Raw genomic sequence first — 19034 nt, 5'->3', positions numbered from 1 at the left:
ATTTTTCCTGTTCAAACAAGTGCAGGTTTAAGTCTTATGTCTACAGGAAACACAAAGCCCAGTGAATTCAGATGCCTATAAATAAATGCTAATAAATATGTTTTTTACAGAATATAATAGGTGTGATGAAAGGACATAATTAAAACTATGCAAAGTGGATGAGGAGAGGGTTTTTGATTTACGTCCCATCTGAATCATACTTTAGGTATAATTTGTGGCGCAAGTATAAGTTGTGGCGCAAAGCTCATGCTTGCTTGACTTGCTATAAAAAGGTCAAATCAGCTTACATCGATAAACCATCAAAATGAATTGTAATCTAGATCAGTAATCCCCATTTTGCATGTTAATGAGATAGAGGCTAATTGAAGTGAGACATGAAAATGCTATTGCTATTGAACAGCTGAAACTGCTCCTTCAATCTCCTGACCAGCATCTATTATTTACTTTGTGCAACACTCAATATCAAACGTTCTGCGAAAACAAAGTCCCTTAAAATATTTACAAACTAATACATGACTGTTGTTTGTATCTGGAGGGTCAAATGGACTCAAAGCTGTGTGAGAAAAGTGAAAACACACACCAGTAGACTACTAGTAGTTCTGCAGTAGTCAGCACATTCACACACAGACACACAAACCTTTGAGCAGGCTCTCACAGAATCTGTGTCCACAGAGAACACTGAAGATTTCCGCAGGATTGGAACACCTATGGAGTCAAGATGTACTAAAGTGTTTTAAACCTAAATATTTGTAGAACCGTACTCTACCACTACTCAAAAGCCAGTCTCCTGTTTACCAATACAGCATTTATTTGATACAATGCAACAGTAATATTCTGAAATCCACAAAGACATGGATCATAGGGTAAAAATGACTAAATATTTCCCACAAAATTGAGTTTAATTATCTATGGAAAGCACACTCTCTTTCTCACGCTCTCTCTCCCATACAAAAGCACACACATACAGTACAGACACACAGATGGAAACATTCACGCACACAGAAAGTTGTCAGCGCATGACATGACATTTCTCAGTAGCGAGGTAGTAACATTGCTGTTCTTGAAGCAGTTAAACTTACAGTTTAGTAAACTTACTTAGTAGAGACGCTGCTGCCAAACATTGTTGAGAGCTGCACTGGTAATTCATGCACTTAATTATTTTCTCTCTCTCTAATAACTGCATTGGTCTGCATATCAATGGCCAAGCTTCATTTTGAAAGATACACAAGAAATTAGATACACAAGATGGTTTTAAGTACAAAAACCTTATAAATGTCTTGAAATAAAACATATTAATGTCTTGAGGTGTGGCAACTCTAATATAAGCGGAATAATTGACTGTTGAATTATTAGAAGAATTATGCACACCTGAGGTGTAATGGATAGAGGTCTGCACAGGCTTTAAACTGAAGCCCGAACCCGGTCCGTATCCAAGATGGTTGGACCCGACCCGAATGGAACTGTTAAAATTGAAGAACGAACCAGACCCGAACCCGAAATTGGTTTCTCACAACAAATAACTTTTTGCAAAATTCTGTATTTTTAGGATTGCATGCAACAGTCATTAATCAAATATATGTAAATAAACACAGTTTCATCAAAGCACAGCGGCTCCCTCAGCAGTCAGCACACAGAAGCAAAACAGAAAAAGCACGTACAGTACTTACCAATTATGAAAGTTTGCTGGGTGAACAGGTGTAACAGTAACATAAATTCCTTTTGGATCCCAAACTTCGAATCTTCAAGTATTGCACAACTATTTACACAAATATATCCTTCTCAGTCCGAGTTATGAAGAGAGTGGCATCGACAGCTGATGGTTTCAGCGCCGTCCTCTGATTAAAAGTTAGTCCAGCTGCACTGAAGTTCCTCTCACTGATGCCGTGTTGTTGTGTTTGTATATATTTTTTCTTTCGTTTTTCTTTAGTTACAAACCCGAACCTCTAGTAACGGCCGCTCTGCTGCTTCACGCATTATCACTTGTAAACGTGTGTGCATTATTTTTTAAACAATTCAACGGCCCGATGTCAATCATTTCTTACATAAACTTTGAAGCATTTTTAGGGGGGATTTTCTAATGAACAAAGTTCAAAATAATTTCTTTGACATAACTTGTTCTTTACTGAAATATTTATTTACTTTACTTTTCTTTACTGTCACTATTTATCCATTTAAAGCAGAATCTTACAGACCAAATGAAAGAGCTTTACATTTTTTGTTTATATTCCATTTCTCAGCCACAAATCTTAAATACAACTGTACATATAACTTTGTTTGATAATTCATCCATCTTCATGGACTCAAGAAAGACCAAATAAATATTATATACAAATGTATGTATTAAATTGTTTGATAATTCATCCATTCTCATGGACTCAAGAATGACCAAAGAATTCCATAGATTTCCCCCCAAAATCTGTGCAGACAAACTCTGCAGATTCCTCATGGGTCTGCTCATGAGCTACTGATCTTCCTCTGGCAAACAAAACATTCCACCAACAACACATGTGAACCTCTCTACTAAAGCTTGATGACTACATTTGATTTAGCATTATTCCTATTTATTCATTCATCTTTATCTTTCTCTTTTACAGCACGACAACACAAATTATGGTCCTCTCATGAGTGGGAGATCAGTAAACAGTATTTCTCCTCTTTAATGGGATGTCTTCACAAGCAAATATCTCCCTCACAGACTCATAGAAAAATAAATCAGGTCATCTAAAAATGATTCATTTTTCATCCCTCTTTGTGGCTCATCTATAGTAATACATAAAAAATGAGCCTCAATAAAACATTTTCCTCTCCCACTAAGTAGAGCTCAAAGGTAAAATGATCCTAGATCCCAGTCTGTCAGAAGGAAAGAGGTATTGAGTGGCTCCCTGATGACTGTTGAGGGGGTGTAAATAGAGACAGACATCTATGGCCGTTGCCACACAGACTGCTGTTTTTCAGGGTTTAAGACATCAAGTCTAGTCTCGAGACCCCTGTTCTGTTTCACTACACTGCAACACATCTTGTCTAAATTCTCCCTTAACCTGCATGCCTTATGATTAATTTGCATACAAGGTTTGAATATCCATCTCACACACAGATGGTTTAAACCAGAACGGTCTCAATCTGGTGTGTAAATCAGCCTCATTCTACTTGGATGGACTTGGTCAAGGATACAATTGCACTAGAATACATTGACTATTTAGCACTCTGCCACTGAGGATAACGGCTGTGTTTGTCATAATGATAAAAGGCCTAGGCAGAAGAATATTGTTACCTGATACTTGGGATTCCCAGAGGATCTCTGTATGCTTATGTGCACTCAATGCACTTTGTGCAAACCGAAGCTCTGCTTCAAAACCTAGTAAGCTCAATGCCTACAGCCTACTAATGAAGCATCCGAGCAGACTTGGAACCTTATAAGTGACTTATTTGGAATCTGCAGCAGCTCTAGCGCAATAGATGTTGTCTTTTTAATATATATATTGTTATTTTATGCCATGTCAGCACCAACGATTATCTTCATTAAACAAACAAATAGCATGTAACAGACGCATGTCAACTTGATCCTAAATATTCTAAAATGTTTCTGATGCTGTAATGACACAATGCTAAAAATAAAATGCTAAATTTTCCGTTCTTTTAAATGGTAATTTATAGAAAGTTTAAGAGAACAGCACTTATTTGAAATAAAAATCTTTCGTAGCATTGAAGCAAAGGTCTTTACTGTCACTTTTGAACGGTAGTGCACTTCTCTAATTTTTGAGCTTGTCATGATGCATTCTGGGATTGCCTTTATAGTAAATTTGTCAGATCAAGGTATCATTAAGAAGCCTTACTTTTGGAACAGATTTCACAGTAGTGTTGTCACGGTACCAAAATTTCAGTATTCGGTACCAATACCAGTGAAAATCCACGGTTCTCGGTACCAATTTCGGTACCAAAGCTTAATTTAGATTAAATTTACATAATTATATTAAAGTGTATATCACAGTTACAAAGATGGAAACTGTAGTATTAAAAACACTTTACAATAAGATTCCATTTGTTAGATAACATTAGATAAAATGACCTAACAATAAACAATAGTTATATACTGTCGCAATTATTCTCCTTGGGGTTAATTTAAAAATACATTTTTAAAATCAAAAGTTAACATTATTTATGTTAACATTATTTAATGCACAACGACTGAAGTGAACAAACATGACCAATCAAGTGTTTGTATTAAATAACATTCACAAACATTAATTAATGTTGTAAAAATATATTGTTCACTCAATGTGTTGATGTTAGATAACGCATTAAGTAATGTTAATGAATGGTATCTTATTGTAGTGTTACCAAACTATACAGGAGATAAAACGTGTTTTATTTGACTTGACTGTACTTTTATTTAATCCAAAACTGCATTCATATTTAATTTTAAAAGGGCTTTTTAAACCTGCTAAGAATAAGACTAGAACTGTTTTTCTGACGGACTGATATTAATGACGGCTTTTTATTTCTCATCTCCAAATATATATTTAGCAGTAAAGCTAATGCAAGGGCTAGAAATCAATTAATTCTCTGCTAATACTTCCTCATCATCATGGAGAGCGCAGTTCGCACCGCTTTCTCCTTTCCACAAGCGCTTGTTCTCCCGTGGCGTCTGTCGTTGCTATGCATCCATGAACATAGGCGCGCATGGAAAAACGAGCGCGCCGCTTCTATTATGAGCGCGCTTGCAGAGCGGCATTTGAAATAACTATCTGCACGCGCAAAAACATCAGCACCACATCAGCGGCACCGCCATCGCCATGTCTCAGCGCTTTTATGAAGAGGACGCAACTGCACGCGCATCAAGTACCGGGTTTGAGAAAACCTGGTACCGTGACGTTTAAATTTTTTTTAGTACCGACTTGGTACCGAAGTACCGGGTCTTTTGACAACACTATTTCACAGTAGTGTGCCTGTGATGCCTTAGAATACTGCAGCTCACTAAGTTTTGGAAAAGAGCTTAATTTCCCATAATTTTGTGTAGTACAACCCTCGGTACAGTTTATATTAAAGAGGGCTATTTTTAGACTGTATCTTACTGGAATTCACTTCACCTGCCTTTCATGACTAGTTTTCTCTCTTTTTGAGAGAGACTAAAGAGTCAGGTCTTTTCCTGTCCCTTTTTCAGAAGAGTGGCAGCTTAAAGATGTAATAATTCGGTGTTGTCAAATAAAGACGTACCTTTAGTGGGTTCTGTGCGCTTGGGTAGGTCCAACGTGTCATAGTTTTTGTCATGCTCTCCGTTTTTCCTCCCTAAGTGAAGAAGGAGAAGGCAGAGTGAGAGAGCGTGAGAGAACGAGACAGAGAGAGCAGTTGTAAGTGTCACTCTATAAGAGACGGAATTTACTGGTATGAAAATGTCAAATAGACCCAAGTCTCAGAAACATACACAGTTACAGACGTGCCACACATAAATTTAGCTACTACACAGATATGCAGAGACAAACTCTTGACACCAGCTCCCAAGAGTGGAACCCCCCCATTAAAAATGCAAAACTTTTGTCATGGAGGACGGAGTGAAGTAATGAACACTACTCCACTATCACACACAGAGAACATGTTAAAGGGACAGTTAATCTACATGAACGTTCTGCTTTTATTTACTCACCCTCATATTGTTCCAAACATATTTGACATGCTCCAAAAACAACAAAAAGCATTTTAAAAATAGTCCTCATGATTCAAACACACTACATATTAAGTGCTCTGAAGCCACAATATTACAGGAAAAGACCAAAACCAAAGCCATTTTTCAGTGAAAATCTTTCACTGAAGCATTTAACATCTTATTTCTACAAATTTAATATTTTAGTGAATGTTTAGTATCTGAATGAATTATTAAATGAAGGAATGAATTACATTGATTAATTCATATTTTTTATATTTATTTTCCTTTAAAAATTCCAAAAACAAGATAAATTTACTTGAGAAGCAACTTAAGATACTGAAAGATTTATTCAAAACCTAAAATCTTTTTTAAAAATCTGTGCACAAGACAAGATGCAATTTTTGAAAACAAGTCTTAATATTTTATGCAGTGTTGATTCTCATTAAATAAATTTTAAAGATTGTAAATATTTTAACTAATAAATAAAACAAAATACAGAGCTCATTTAGCATAGGAAATTTTTTTTTTTCAGACAAAGATATTGCATGCACCTTTTGTAGATAATATCACATGGACTGCACTATGGCACTTTTTTTTACATTTTTACTGTGCGTGTTTGACATGTTAAACATCTCCTTTAGTCTTCTATGCAAGAAAACAAAAATCATACAGGTTTAGATTAACATGAGGGTGAGTAAATAATGACATTTTTGGGTGAACTATCCCTTTTAAGCAATGGGCAAGAAGAAAAAATGTAAAAGCCAGGCCTCGTTAACAGATTACAAAAGACACGCAGACATCTATGCCATCTGGCTAAATCTGTAAATCGGTTTGACATTTCCTTGAAGAGAGGAATGTTTAAGAATGAAAGTTGAAAGACTGCAAAAGGGCCAGCGATGACAATTTTATTCTGATAAAGATATAGGGAGGTATTAGTGAGTGTATGCTGAGAGAAACAGACAGACAGCGGAAAAGCAGGAAGAGACACTCACCTTGATTAAACCATTCCTCTACAGCAGCAATACCAATAAGGAAAAAAAGCAGGCAGGGGAAGAAGAGAGGAGATTCAGAGAGTGTGTGTATTAAAGCAGACAGAACTTATTTGTGAACCACTTAAAAGTACATAGGAAAGAATAGAGTGTTTAAAAAATATATAAGGTTTAGGAGAGAGTCAGTTCCATCAGTTCTCATGTTGCCCAGCTCTTTGGAGCAAATTCACTAAATGGTTACAAGAAAGTTAGAATATTCCATGCGCCATTGTGTTCTGCAATGTGTCAGAACAATTCATAATGTAACACAAGTGAGCACTGCATTCTCAGAGTTGCTGCTGAGTTGCTATAGTGGGCATTTGCATAATCAGTCTTCTACAGACAGTTTTCTCTTTCAGGTCAACTACTGTGATGGTAGATAAACTTTTTCAAGAAAATCTGGCTAAGAAATGTACTGATGTCAAAGTCAGGATATTCAGCTAACCACCTGAAAATCAACTCATTCAGTTTAATAGCATAGTCTTATGAACGTCTGTCACCTCTGAGTGCTGACGATCATTACTGCTAAGTGAAAACAAAGAACTACTGTTCAAAAGTTTGGGGTCAGTACAATTTTATTAAATGTTTGTGAAATGTTTTTTTCTCTCAGCATTAGAGAAAACAAAACAAAACTTGAGTGCCAATTTACAGTAGCTGCAATAATATCTTTATGACCTAAGTTGATGAAAACATTGCGATGCACTTACTGCCTCGGATGTGGCCATTCTAATGACTGACAAAACACATATGTCTGAAATTCTCAGAAATTTGCTGGTGAAAAACCTTATAACTCTATTTGATCTTGATTTTGGTAAAAGGTTAATAATATAATGAGACATGATGAGACATGCATGTACATATGTGTGTGCTCATATATATATATATATATATATATATATATATATATATATATATATATATATATATATATATATATATATATATATATATATATATATATATGTATATATATATATATATATATATATATATATGTATATATATATATATATATATATATATATATATGTATATGTATATATATATATATATATATATATATATATATATATATATATATATATCTTTACAGTAACTTTTGCTCATATTAATACATCCTTGCTGAATAAAATCATTAATTTCTTTAAAATAAAATACTGACCCCAAATTTTTGAATGCCAGTGTAATCTATATGAGATTAACACACTTTAATAATTAAGAGTAAATACAGTGAAAACCAGTTTTTTTATCATTTCTAACATGATAGTGGTGCTGAAACGACACACTTTCTGCTTAAATTTGCGGTAAGCTAACATGGCAACATAAACTTTATATGTTTTGAGAACAAGACTAAATGAAGCCTTTTAACTCAGGTAAGATTTTGCTGGGACCAGGGATCTGTCTTAATAGCTTGCTGGGAAAACATCTCTTTAATTTTTGTTTTCTGGTGCAAATATAGGTCAATTGCATTTTCAAAGTACATCTGCAGGGCCACTGACAGATAAACAAACCTCATGAGGCACATCAATGTTGTCATCTTAGTGGTTTAAGCACATTCTTGCTTTTTTGCTCCTTCAGGTTGTTTGATGAGTTCCCTTGTAGGTCTGTTCGAGAATCAATTCGCTAATTCAGATCACTAATATATTCAAGAGGTCTCTCATCAGTTAATTTGAGAGAACAAAAATCTGGATAACTAATCCAAGAAATAGCTGGAACCTGGAAATCAATCAGCTCTCCTGGCATAGTATTTAGAACGAGTACCTGGACAACACATCGTCTGGAAGAACTGATTCATCTCAGACAGTGTAGCACCACAGACACTGAACCTACACCCACATCCATTTAAAGATGAATATTGATTCAACATTGATACCCCAGACACACACTCCAGTTATGAATCATGAGCCACAATAGAGCACAGGCCAAACAAATAGACTCAAGCATCATTTAGCTTCCTATTATCTGACTGCACTGCTATTTAGGATGTTGTGTAAATGCTAGGATCGTACTGCCCTCCATGGACCTGCTGCTGATTGAAGAATCCGGCTGTTGATGATCAAGGCTCAGTGATATAAAGGTGCTCAATACTGTTTTAGAAGTATAAAGCACATAGATGAGATGAAGAAGAATTCAATAATGACCTTTGGCCTTCTTTCCTCCGAAGCAGCCTGCGTCATCTTTCTTCTTCCTCTGAGTGCCAGCAGAGCCGGGACCCTGAAGAGCCGAGGGGTCCTGGAACTTCTCAGCCCCTGGAATCTCCTTGTGCACGTGGTAAGACAGGTTCCTCATGATGCAAACACAATTCTCCACAGACTAAGAGACAGCAAGAGAGAAATATTGAAAGAATGAAATATAGAGGGGAAAAGACCTTAAACATTTATAATATAAAAGATATGTTAAAACATATAAAAAAATAAAAGTGTAGTATAAAGGTGACCATTTGTCTAATAAAGAGTAAATAAACATTTTAATAATAATAATTTCATAATAATAAAATGACAATGACAATGTAACTGTGCTGGTTTCATGTCTCATCAACTATTTACACTCAGATCAATATTTTGTGTTCATTTATTTATTTATTTCAGAAGTAGCCAAGTAACAAGTGGGATAATGTGCAGCAAGGCAGTCATTATCACAAATTATCACTCTGTCAAGATGATACAAGATCCCTCTGTTTCAAGTTAAGATCATGGGACCAGTGGCATAAACATATCCACTAAGTAGATATCCTAGATTTCTTGATTATAGAAAAAAAATCATAATTATTTTGGTCAATATTGAAATCACGATTATTTAACATGATTATTGGTGATCAAAGTCTTATTTCATGACAATTATCGATACTTCAGCAAAAACTAATACTAGGTCAATTAAAGTAAGTATTAAGTCCTCAAAACAGTTACAGTCAGCAAAACAATAAGAATAAAGAAACAAACCAAACCGACAGAACAAAAATACAACAGAACAAAAATACAAATTAACTAAACAGTGCTTTAGGTTTTTTAGGAAGATATACTAACAGTGGTATTGAGATAAGTAATAGCTTTCAACAGAAATAGGTCTCGGAGTTCGCGCACAGAAAGCCGACTAGGGAACAGTATCTCTTTCTCGGTTAATGTGCTTTTAATAATACTGTTCATTATCAAGCACGTCCCACAGTTTAGCAACAGTAGACGGCATTTGTAACTGTCTGGTTACCAACACTCTTCATAATATCTACTTTTGTGTTCAACAGAAAAAAGAAACTCATACAGGTTTGGAACAACTTGAGGGTGAGTAAATGATGACAAAATTTTCATTGTTGGGGGAACTATCCCTTTAAGTTTGGCTTAGGGAGGAACGAAAGCACGCCACTGTGAAGGAAAAGAAGGTGCTCTGGATGGAATGCGGCAGCATGATTTTATTGAATGCAATATTTAATCAAAATATTAATGCCATGATTTCAATATTGATAAAAATATATCAATATTATATATATAGATTATAATATTGATATATATTGATTTTTATTTATTTATTTATTTATTTTTTGCATATGACCTAAAGCATGTCATTTTAAGACAGAAATGGTATAATGTTTAAACAAAGATGGATCCATGCTCCAGCTTCTGCTAAAGACACTCACCTTGTTGTCCATGTCCTTCTTTCCTACAGCAGACAGCAGAGCATGCAGCAAGGCATCCACCAGCCCCTCACACTCTCTCAAACGTCTGCGCGCCTCTGCACCGTCTGAGCTCACATTCCTACGGCAAATAGCAAAAGCATGATTAAGCGCAAGTATTTTTACTGATTATACATCAAAAGCTGAAGTTTTTGTTGAGGAAGCTACTTTGAAACTCTAGCTTGCCAAGCTAAACTAATCTTAATTTAATTAGTTAAACTTTAGTCAAACTGCTCTTGTAAAAGTAAATACAAGCTCCTGGTAAAAAGAGGTTAAGGAATTGAAGGGACCAATATCTTCCATTTATTACTTAAAGCACACTTTAATTATTTCAATGTCACAGCAAAACTACTAGCCTAACTAATACAGTTCAAACATTATTAAAAGGCAGGTGAAGAGTCAGTAAATATACATCAAATACACTAATTACAAGCATTGATAAATACAATATAACAAAGTTAAAAATAAAGTAAGGTCTAACTGTGTATTCAGTTTAAATGTAAAAAAACAAAAACACTATAGTGTCCACTGTATAAATTAAATATAGATCAATCTTTGTTTTGTAGTTTCATTAACATTAATGACTTAGACAGCAGCAGGTTACTGTTACTGTCACTTTAAGACCGAATGCACAGATCCAATATAATGATACACATCTGATTTCGTTCTCAACTTTTTACGTCCACTTAATACATAACCGACTGCATTTACGAGAATACATGCTGAGACTGGTATTTTGACATCATTTTGTGTGCATATGTCCGATGCGAAAGAGGAATTAATTTGCGGTTCACATGCTATCTGAAATGTGCTTCTCTGTGTGCAATAATTTTTATGTGATACATTTTTTTTGTATCCAATTAAACCGACATTCAAGCCTCATTCTGCTGAGGTACTTTCAGTTATCCATCATTAATGATCTCAGACCTGCTAAAATGACCAGTGTCCTGATGGAGGACAGATTACATTAGAAAGTTACAAGGTTAGCATTATATAAGAAAAAATGAAAAGAACCTCCTCTGTGTCCACAGCCTGAGCAGGCACCAGGAGCCATCTGGGTTCCTCATTCTTAACCCTAAATTTTTTTCCTACCAGCTGTTCAAGCTGCAGTTTTTTATAACTAGATTGCCAAGCTAAAATCCTACACATAAAAAAAAGCCTCACTCCACAGTCATCACTATCAAATGACAACTGGAGAAAACATAAATTAAACTAACACCCTGCCAAACAAATGGGTCCATTTCCAGTATTAGAAATTTAAACCCATTTGCAGTATAACACCCATATGGAATGTGACATTTTCCAGCTGTACATCTGTTGTGGCTGCAATCCAGATATAAGAGAGATGGATTGCATTTTTACAGCTACCTGTCTTTTTCCTCCCTAATGACTGAAGTACTGTCAGCACAATATTGAATACTGCCTACAATTACTTGTACCTAAATCCCAGGTTGAGAATTAAAGACATTATATTGTGGCAGATAAAAGTGAAAAAAAAAAAGAATAAATAAATAAATAAATAATAATAATAATAATAATAATAATATTATGTGTTTGGTGGCAGTTTAAGCATTATTTACTCAGATGCCAGGAAATGTATGTACAGGTCAGGGGTGTGTGTGTGTGTGTGTGTGTGTGTGTGTGTGTGTGTGTGTGTGTGTGTGTGTTTTCTAATTTCTTAATTAAATAATCTTATTTAAAATATTAAATTGTCAGCCCTAATATAGTTCTGTATAGTACAATAACATGATTCAGTGGCTGATGCAAGAAATTATATCCTGGAAATATTGGCAAAATCTTGTGAAATAAAGTGAATATCTTACTGATAAACACTTTATCACTTAGTTCTGCTCTGTGTTAGGACTTCAAAGACCTCCAAACATCTCAAGTTTAAACTGGACATGGACACACTAATCAGGAATTACAAATGTGCACATTTGTTACAATGGACAAAGAAATAAATAAAGGGCGCTTTCCCTCTGCCAAGGAGAGACAGGAAACAAAACTCTGCCTCCAAGCAGCTTACTAGGCAACAGATGTCACAGGATACAGTTTCCATGGATACAGGCTGAGCTGAGGCTAAAAAGACAGGATGAGGATGGAGTGGCGTTGTGCACAACCGCATGTCTGCAATGATGTGTGCTAGTGACCTGCTGAAAGGTGGCATGTGGAAACACATGATGCCATGATGGCTGAACTACCACCTCTCCCTATAGCAGCCTTTAGACCCGCTGAGGCACTAGTTAACCTGATAATATTGACTGACCTGTCACAGGGGAATAGCCAGCAAGAGCCTTGGCAAATGAAAATGAGCTAAAGAGAGATAAGGAGGTTGAGAAAGAGTAAAAGAGAGAAAAGAAAGCAAGGAGAAATATCACTTTCAAGAAGACACATTCCTGGATGTTCCTCATCTTAAAATTTAAGATAAAGAAAGAGGTCGACCAATACTGGATTTTGCAGAAATCAGAAAAAAAAGAATATATATGATTTTTAATAATGCTGATTTTTAATAACTGTGTTCAGCATTAATTAGCATTAAATTGAAAAGTGACAGTAAAGGCATTTATAATGTTACTAAATGCTGTTCTTTGAACTTTCTACTCAAAGAATAATTTTTAACAAATATTAAGAAGCATTGACATAATAAGAAATGTTTATTGAGCACCATCAGCATATTAGAATGATTAAATAAAGGATCATATGTCACTGAAGACTGGAGTGATCACAGGAATAAATTTTTTTTTTTAAATATATTAAAATAGAAAACAGTATAACATTATTTCAGAATGTTATGGTTTTTACTATCTTTTTTCTATTCAAAGGGCCAATATTAGTTGACATCAACATAAACTCAATAAGTAATGGATATATAAATAAACAATTATGTCCATGCATGCTTCCTACCTATATTTCTTTCTTTTTTTGCCGATATCTGATGTTCTATGAAATGGTATACTTGAAAAGTAAAGGAATAGACTGAGAGGCTAAGAAGGGCGGATGAAGGCAGGGAGGTAGAGTCACACATAGAGAGGCAAGCAGAATTTGGACTTGGCCCAGCAGGTTGCAGCACAACCAGCAGTAGCAGCAGGAGATTAGAGGCCTGGCTGCTAGAGAGGAAAACACAGCTTCAATGCTGAGCTCACACACGACACAGCTTAAATAAGAGAAGAGAGGGAGGAATTAAAGGAAGAAGACAGAGTGGTGAAATATACCACACACAATTTCTGCGACAAGTTTTTGTAGCATCCAAATCCTGCTTCTGAAAGACCCCTGCTACATGTAGAATCAACAGTGGGGTAAGGAATAGACATGGATATAATCATACCTGAATCATACCTCTTACCTCATCACATAACAACAGATCGCATCAATCAACCCCTCACCATGCACATTTTAGATATCGCCCTTTATGATCAAGGACAACCAGATCACAACACTGTGTTCAAAGTACCTACTCACAAGATTAAGGATTTAAAGGGAGCACTTGAGGTCATGAAACTGAACTACAATGACCTGCTTCTGCCACTAGCAAGCTGATTTAGACAATCAGACCTGTGTGTGGAGGCTTATCCGCCATTGCCATGGAAGTCTAGATGGGTCAAACAAGGAGAGTCACAGCCAAACAAGGCTACAATAAACTGATTTAATGCCACTATGTCAACATGGAGTGCAACAATATGTGAATCCTAGAAAAGAAGGATCACTGAAGGCATTGTCATGGCACTATATCACATTGTTTGAGCCCAAGATCACATCAGTGGAGGAAGGTAACATGATCTGATGAGTTGTGCTCAATTCATGTCAATCATTGGGCTGTTTCGCCAAGGACAGTGATGGCCAAGACATTGCAGTTTAAGCTAGAGATTCAAAACACATTTATTATTATATATGGATCCATGGCCCAGTTATAATTGCTGAGTCACGCAAAGACCACACTGAATGGAAAAAAGACATCCTTTTCATATAAAAAGTAAAATCAACCTCTTATACAGCAATTTTCTCTTGCCTTTTATAGACAGAAGTGGGTGCAAGAAAAAAAAAAATGAACTCCACTTATTGTGGTAGAATGCATGGTAACCATGGTGATATAAAGCCCTTTAGTGACTGGACATCTTAATCAAAAGCTGAGCTGCTTCAATGACCCCCAGAGGAAAGGATCAGTGTCTACAAAGAGGTTTGTAACATAAGAGCAATAATGGTTAAATATAGAACAGACACTATTGATTTTTGCCTTTAGTTATTATAGTCTTTTTCATAGAGTTTGTCAGAAGACAAATAAGTTCAATCTATACAAAATTGTCTATTCCCCCTTTCCTTTTATATTAGTTTCATATTTTATATCGGTTGTCTCTCATATAGCAACAGTCAGTGTCGGGGAGTGAGTAACTAGTTGCATGTAAAGGAGTTACATGTAATTGTAATCCATTACAGTTACTGAGAAAAAAAAAAGTGTAATTAAATTAGTTACTTATGAAAATGTTAACGATTACAAAGGGGGTTAAATCTGGGTATTTTCTGTAAAAAGCTAGGATATTTTGAATAATATAAATGTGTTGCTTTGCCTATTTTTGATGTGCACGATGCCTTCTGCCATTTAAAGGCCATTTAGTATGGTCGATGCTATTCTGATGCTTTTGATTGGCTCTTTGCCAATTACATCAATCCACATTGCCGTTGAAAGCGTTAGGCTACAACCTGACTGAGAGTTGCCACTATGGTGAGTGATAAAAATGCGTTCCAGTGGTGGAAATGTAAAAATCATTTCATCCAGAAATTAGAAAAGGGCACAAATATAACAGTGCAAAATATGCTATTAAAATGCTATCGACAATGAAGGTTTCAATGTCGATCCAGAGGAAGTATCTCCTATGATGAATATTAACATAAAGCGTAGTGAACGAATGGACAAATCCTTCTATTAGTTTGCTGTTTTGACTTGCAAAATAGAGCTATTTAACTACACGACGATTGGTCACAGAGTATAAACAATATTGTAGGTGGAATATAACCTTATTTAAAAAAAAACAAAAAAAACATGCATGTTATGAGAGCTACACTGGGGAAATCTGTTTGGGTTGCCAGTGAGTATGAAACTAGAATCTATTCTTTGTTCTGTTAGTGAGAAATCAATATTAGGCCTTATATGGTATAATGTTTTCCCTTCACACACACATAGTGGTTAAAAGGATAGCATGCAGATTGTTACTATGTATTTATTTTTATAGATATATTACGCATTACATTTTAAATAGGGTAACTTGTAATCTGTAACCTATTACATTTCCAAAGTAACCTTCCCAACACTGGCAACAGCTCATTTTAACTGCTGTTCCCATGGACAAAAATGATCATCTTCTCTAAGCTAAACATTTACATTGGCTCTTTTACCCCAAGAACACAAACTATATCTAGTTATAATCAGTGTTGGGCAGTAAAGTATTACCATAATAACATTACTTTCTGCAGTAATCAGTAGTGTAACAACTTACTAATGATTTCAGTAATAGCATTACAGTTACCATCCATTAAAATAGCTCATTACCATGTAATTTTTGTTGCTTCAAACACTACTGATTTGAAATCAAATCATTCCTAGATTCATTTACATAGTCTTCACAACTCACACGTGCACATGATGTCACCACTGCAGAAAGCTAGCTTGCAATATGGAAAATCTTACATTCAGCGGCTGGAAATATTGACATTACTTCGATTTTATAGGGAGAAAAGATGACAAGAATGCCGTTGTCAAATGTAAGTTGTTGCATTACTTTACTCTGGCATTACATGTCTTGCGCATTCTCCAACTTATGTTTATTCTTTTGACAACATTCATCATGAAATATAACTGTATCTGGGTAACAGGTGAATTATAGCTACAATTAGCATCAATCTACACATGACAATTCATGAGATTAATACCATGCTTTTACTCAAAACTCACTGTAAAATACCCTCGGGTGTTTGTAATAACTTCCGATTGCGATCTAACGTGGATTTTGGTCAAATGATGAGACAGACTTTTGTTTATTTGTAGCATTTTAGAATAAGTGATTTACTACACCTGCTTAGCATTTCTCATGTAAACATCCTCTATTCTTATAAAAATAGCCCAAATTACATGAAAATCACATACAAATCATATGCTGCTTGTCGTAATCGTATTTTTATTAGCTTCATGTTTCATGAAATGTTTCTCTGGGTTAGTATGTACCTAAAAGAAAACGAAAGTGTAGTGGAACTTCGTCATCGGAAGAGACAAGGCGGGTTATGAACACATAATATGAGTGAGAGTTGTGACAGAGTGCAGTTAATAATGTTACGCTGACTCATAACAGCAATTGTGGAAGTGAAAACACAGAGACAGTTTTAGAAGCCACTAATATGTTCACCAGATCAAATAATTTAGAAGAAAATGAATAGAAATTATGATTCTGTCCAATTTTGTGGGGTATAACGGAAAAGTGATATAACGAGTAGTGTAACAGAAAATAATAAAATTGCTAAATGCTAAGAAATTACTAAACAAAACTGTTAACACTTTACAATAAGGTATCAGTTGTTAACATTAAATGCATTAACTAACATGAACTAACAATGAACAAAATATTTTTTTATGTTAGTTCATAAAAAATGCATGTTTTACAGTGCATTAACTTTTTTTTAATATTGTTTTTTTTTTGGTGATTTTTGCCTTTTTTTTATTGTGACAGGACAGTATAGAGTGGACAGAAAGCAAGGTGGGAGAGAGATGGGGGACGGGATCAGGAAAGGTCCACGAGCCGGGACTCGAACTCGGGCCGCCCGAGTGCAACGGCGCTACATGTCGGCGCGCTGACTGCATTAACTAATGTTAACAAATGCAAGTTTTGATCTTAGAAATGTATTAGTAAATACTGAGATTATGTGTTAATTAATATTAACACATGAAACCTTATTGTAAAGTGCTAAACAAACTAAAATTCAAATGAAAACTGAAAATATAAAAATAAAAGCTAATTCAAAATTTTAATAAATACTATATTAGTATATAAATAATACTAAAATACCACTGAGAGAGACAGACCATCTTAATAAACACAAATTCATTTCTTTTGTTCATGTAAAACCTTTTAGCAATCCAATTAGCATAGACTACATGGGTCAAAGGCTTTGCAGAAACTTGCAAAAACTAAAAGACTAATAGGATTCATTGACATTGTTCTAGGTCAGCTGACGAGGATGGTGAAGAGGCTGTCAATCAGACCAGTGTACCTAAGACATCCAGATGTGTTCTTGAAGACCGTGGTCCACTCTGCATCTCGTGGCTTTGAGTCCTCGTTCGGCTCGTGTTCCCAGCCCGAATGAGGGATGATGACCTCATTAGTCATCGTCTGAAGCCCGTGGTTAATTATCACCATCTTCAGTGGCTCATAGGAGGACAAGTTCCAAAGTGTTCCTAACAGGTGCAATGAGATGAGAAAAGAAGCAGGAGAGCGAAATGAGAAAACAGGATCTGTTAACATGACACAAGAGCTACAAACAAAAAGTGGCACTGCTGCTAGATCTGTTGACATGCACCACACATTATGAAAGCATCGATTCGGAGTTTACAGACAGGAACCTCCATTATAGAAGAAGGATTGGAAAGGAAAAAATGGTAAGGAGAAGTAAAGTTTGAGAAAACTTTCAGAGTAAACAATGTGAAGCGGCAAGGCTGTTGTTTTCTAGACAATAAAACAGAAGCTTGTTCTATAAGCCAGCAGACGTATATACGCCTACAGTTAAGACTAGCCTTTGTTTTATTAACTTGGCAAGCAACGTTCAGCTACTGCAACCCTTGGAAATGTAGAGTGGATAAATAAACTGTCTTCTCTTGGGTTAGCAAAAATGAAGTCTCTGGACCGGAGGGCATTTTCGCTAAAACAGAACTAGCAAGTGTTTACACAGCTGACTACGAACTCATACAAATATACATCCTGATACAACTCTGAATCTATTTTCCTGCCCTTCATACACATCATCATTCTTATCACCCTGCAATTACTTCCAGTTCCATTTCTGCAGACAAAAACTACAATAGGAGACAAGAGGTCTATAAACATGTCATAGATCGCTGTAATGAGGGCTCGGGTTCTTTCAGCCCCCAAAATAAATCTATTTACCCTCTAATAATAAACAAATTTGTACTGCCATCTGCAAGGAGGCTTCATTGCCATCACCTCTTACATGTAGGTGCTGAATAGCCATTAGACCCTGGTTAAAGCCCAGATAACAGATGTCGTACACATGGCCCTCGCTGTACCTGGGAATATCTACTTGGTAAAGTGGAACATTAAGGAGCATGGATCATTACCGGCCAGCTCATGCGCTCGTGCATGTGCTATTGAGTCAGACAGGCTTGTAGTCAGAGGAGATGTAGAGGTCTATACATAGCACATGCTGATTAACTTCACTTCATTGGCTTTAATAGGAGGCAGACAACTGGAGCAAGCTGGAGCACTCAAAGGCCTTTTTAACCAGTGATTACAATCATGTACACGGACACGGTCAGAAATTACTTTTAAGAAATTAAGAAATTACTCACAGGAAAAAGAATAAATTACATTTTAAAATGCACGAACAAAACAGTCATTTTAAATTATAATAATATTTCACAATATTACTGTTTTTACTGCATGTTTGGTCAAATAAATTAGCTCCTGCAAATTGTAGCCAATTG

The 19034-nt window shown here is 35.6% G+C and overlaps 1 protein-coding gene across 50 annotated transcripts in view; it reads right to left on the bottom strand.

Annotated features, from left to right (window-relative positions):
- arvcfb (ARVCF delta catenin family member b) overlaps nt 1–19034 on the bottom strand; it is a 198877-nt gene that overhangs the window by 28207 nt on the left and 151636 nt on the right. For 23 of the 50 annotated variants that reach the window (XM_079870339.1, XM_079870347.1, XM_079870310.1 and 20 more), the window contains 5 exons: nt 17588–17771; nt 10298–10415; nt 8811–8982; nt 6634–6651; nt 5215–5286 (listed from right to left, as the gene is read on the bottom strand). In XM_079870339.1, the coding sequence (XP_079726465.1) occupies nt 5215–5286; nt 6634–6651; nt 8811–8982; nt 10298–10415; nt 17588–17771 (564 nt within the window). Of the gene's footprint in view, nt 1–5214; nt 5287–5641; nt 5672–6633; nt 6652–8810; nt 8983–10297; nt 10416–17587; nt 17772–19034 lie in introns of all 50 variants that reach the window. The other 27 variants (XM_079870342.1, XM_079870318.1, XM_079870328.1 and 24 more) reach the window with 2 other exon arrangements.

The sequence above is a fragment of the Squalius cephalus genome, assembly GCF_949319135.1.
Source record: "Squalius cephalus genome assembly, chromosome: 5".
NCBI classification, from domain to species: domain Eukaryota; kingdom Metazoa; phylum Chordata; class Actinopteri; order Cypriniformes; family Leuciscidae; genus Squalius; species Squalius cephalus.
This window is presented reverse-complemented; position numbering and strand designations above follow the sequence as displayed.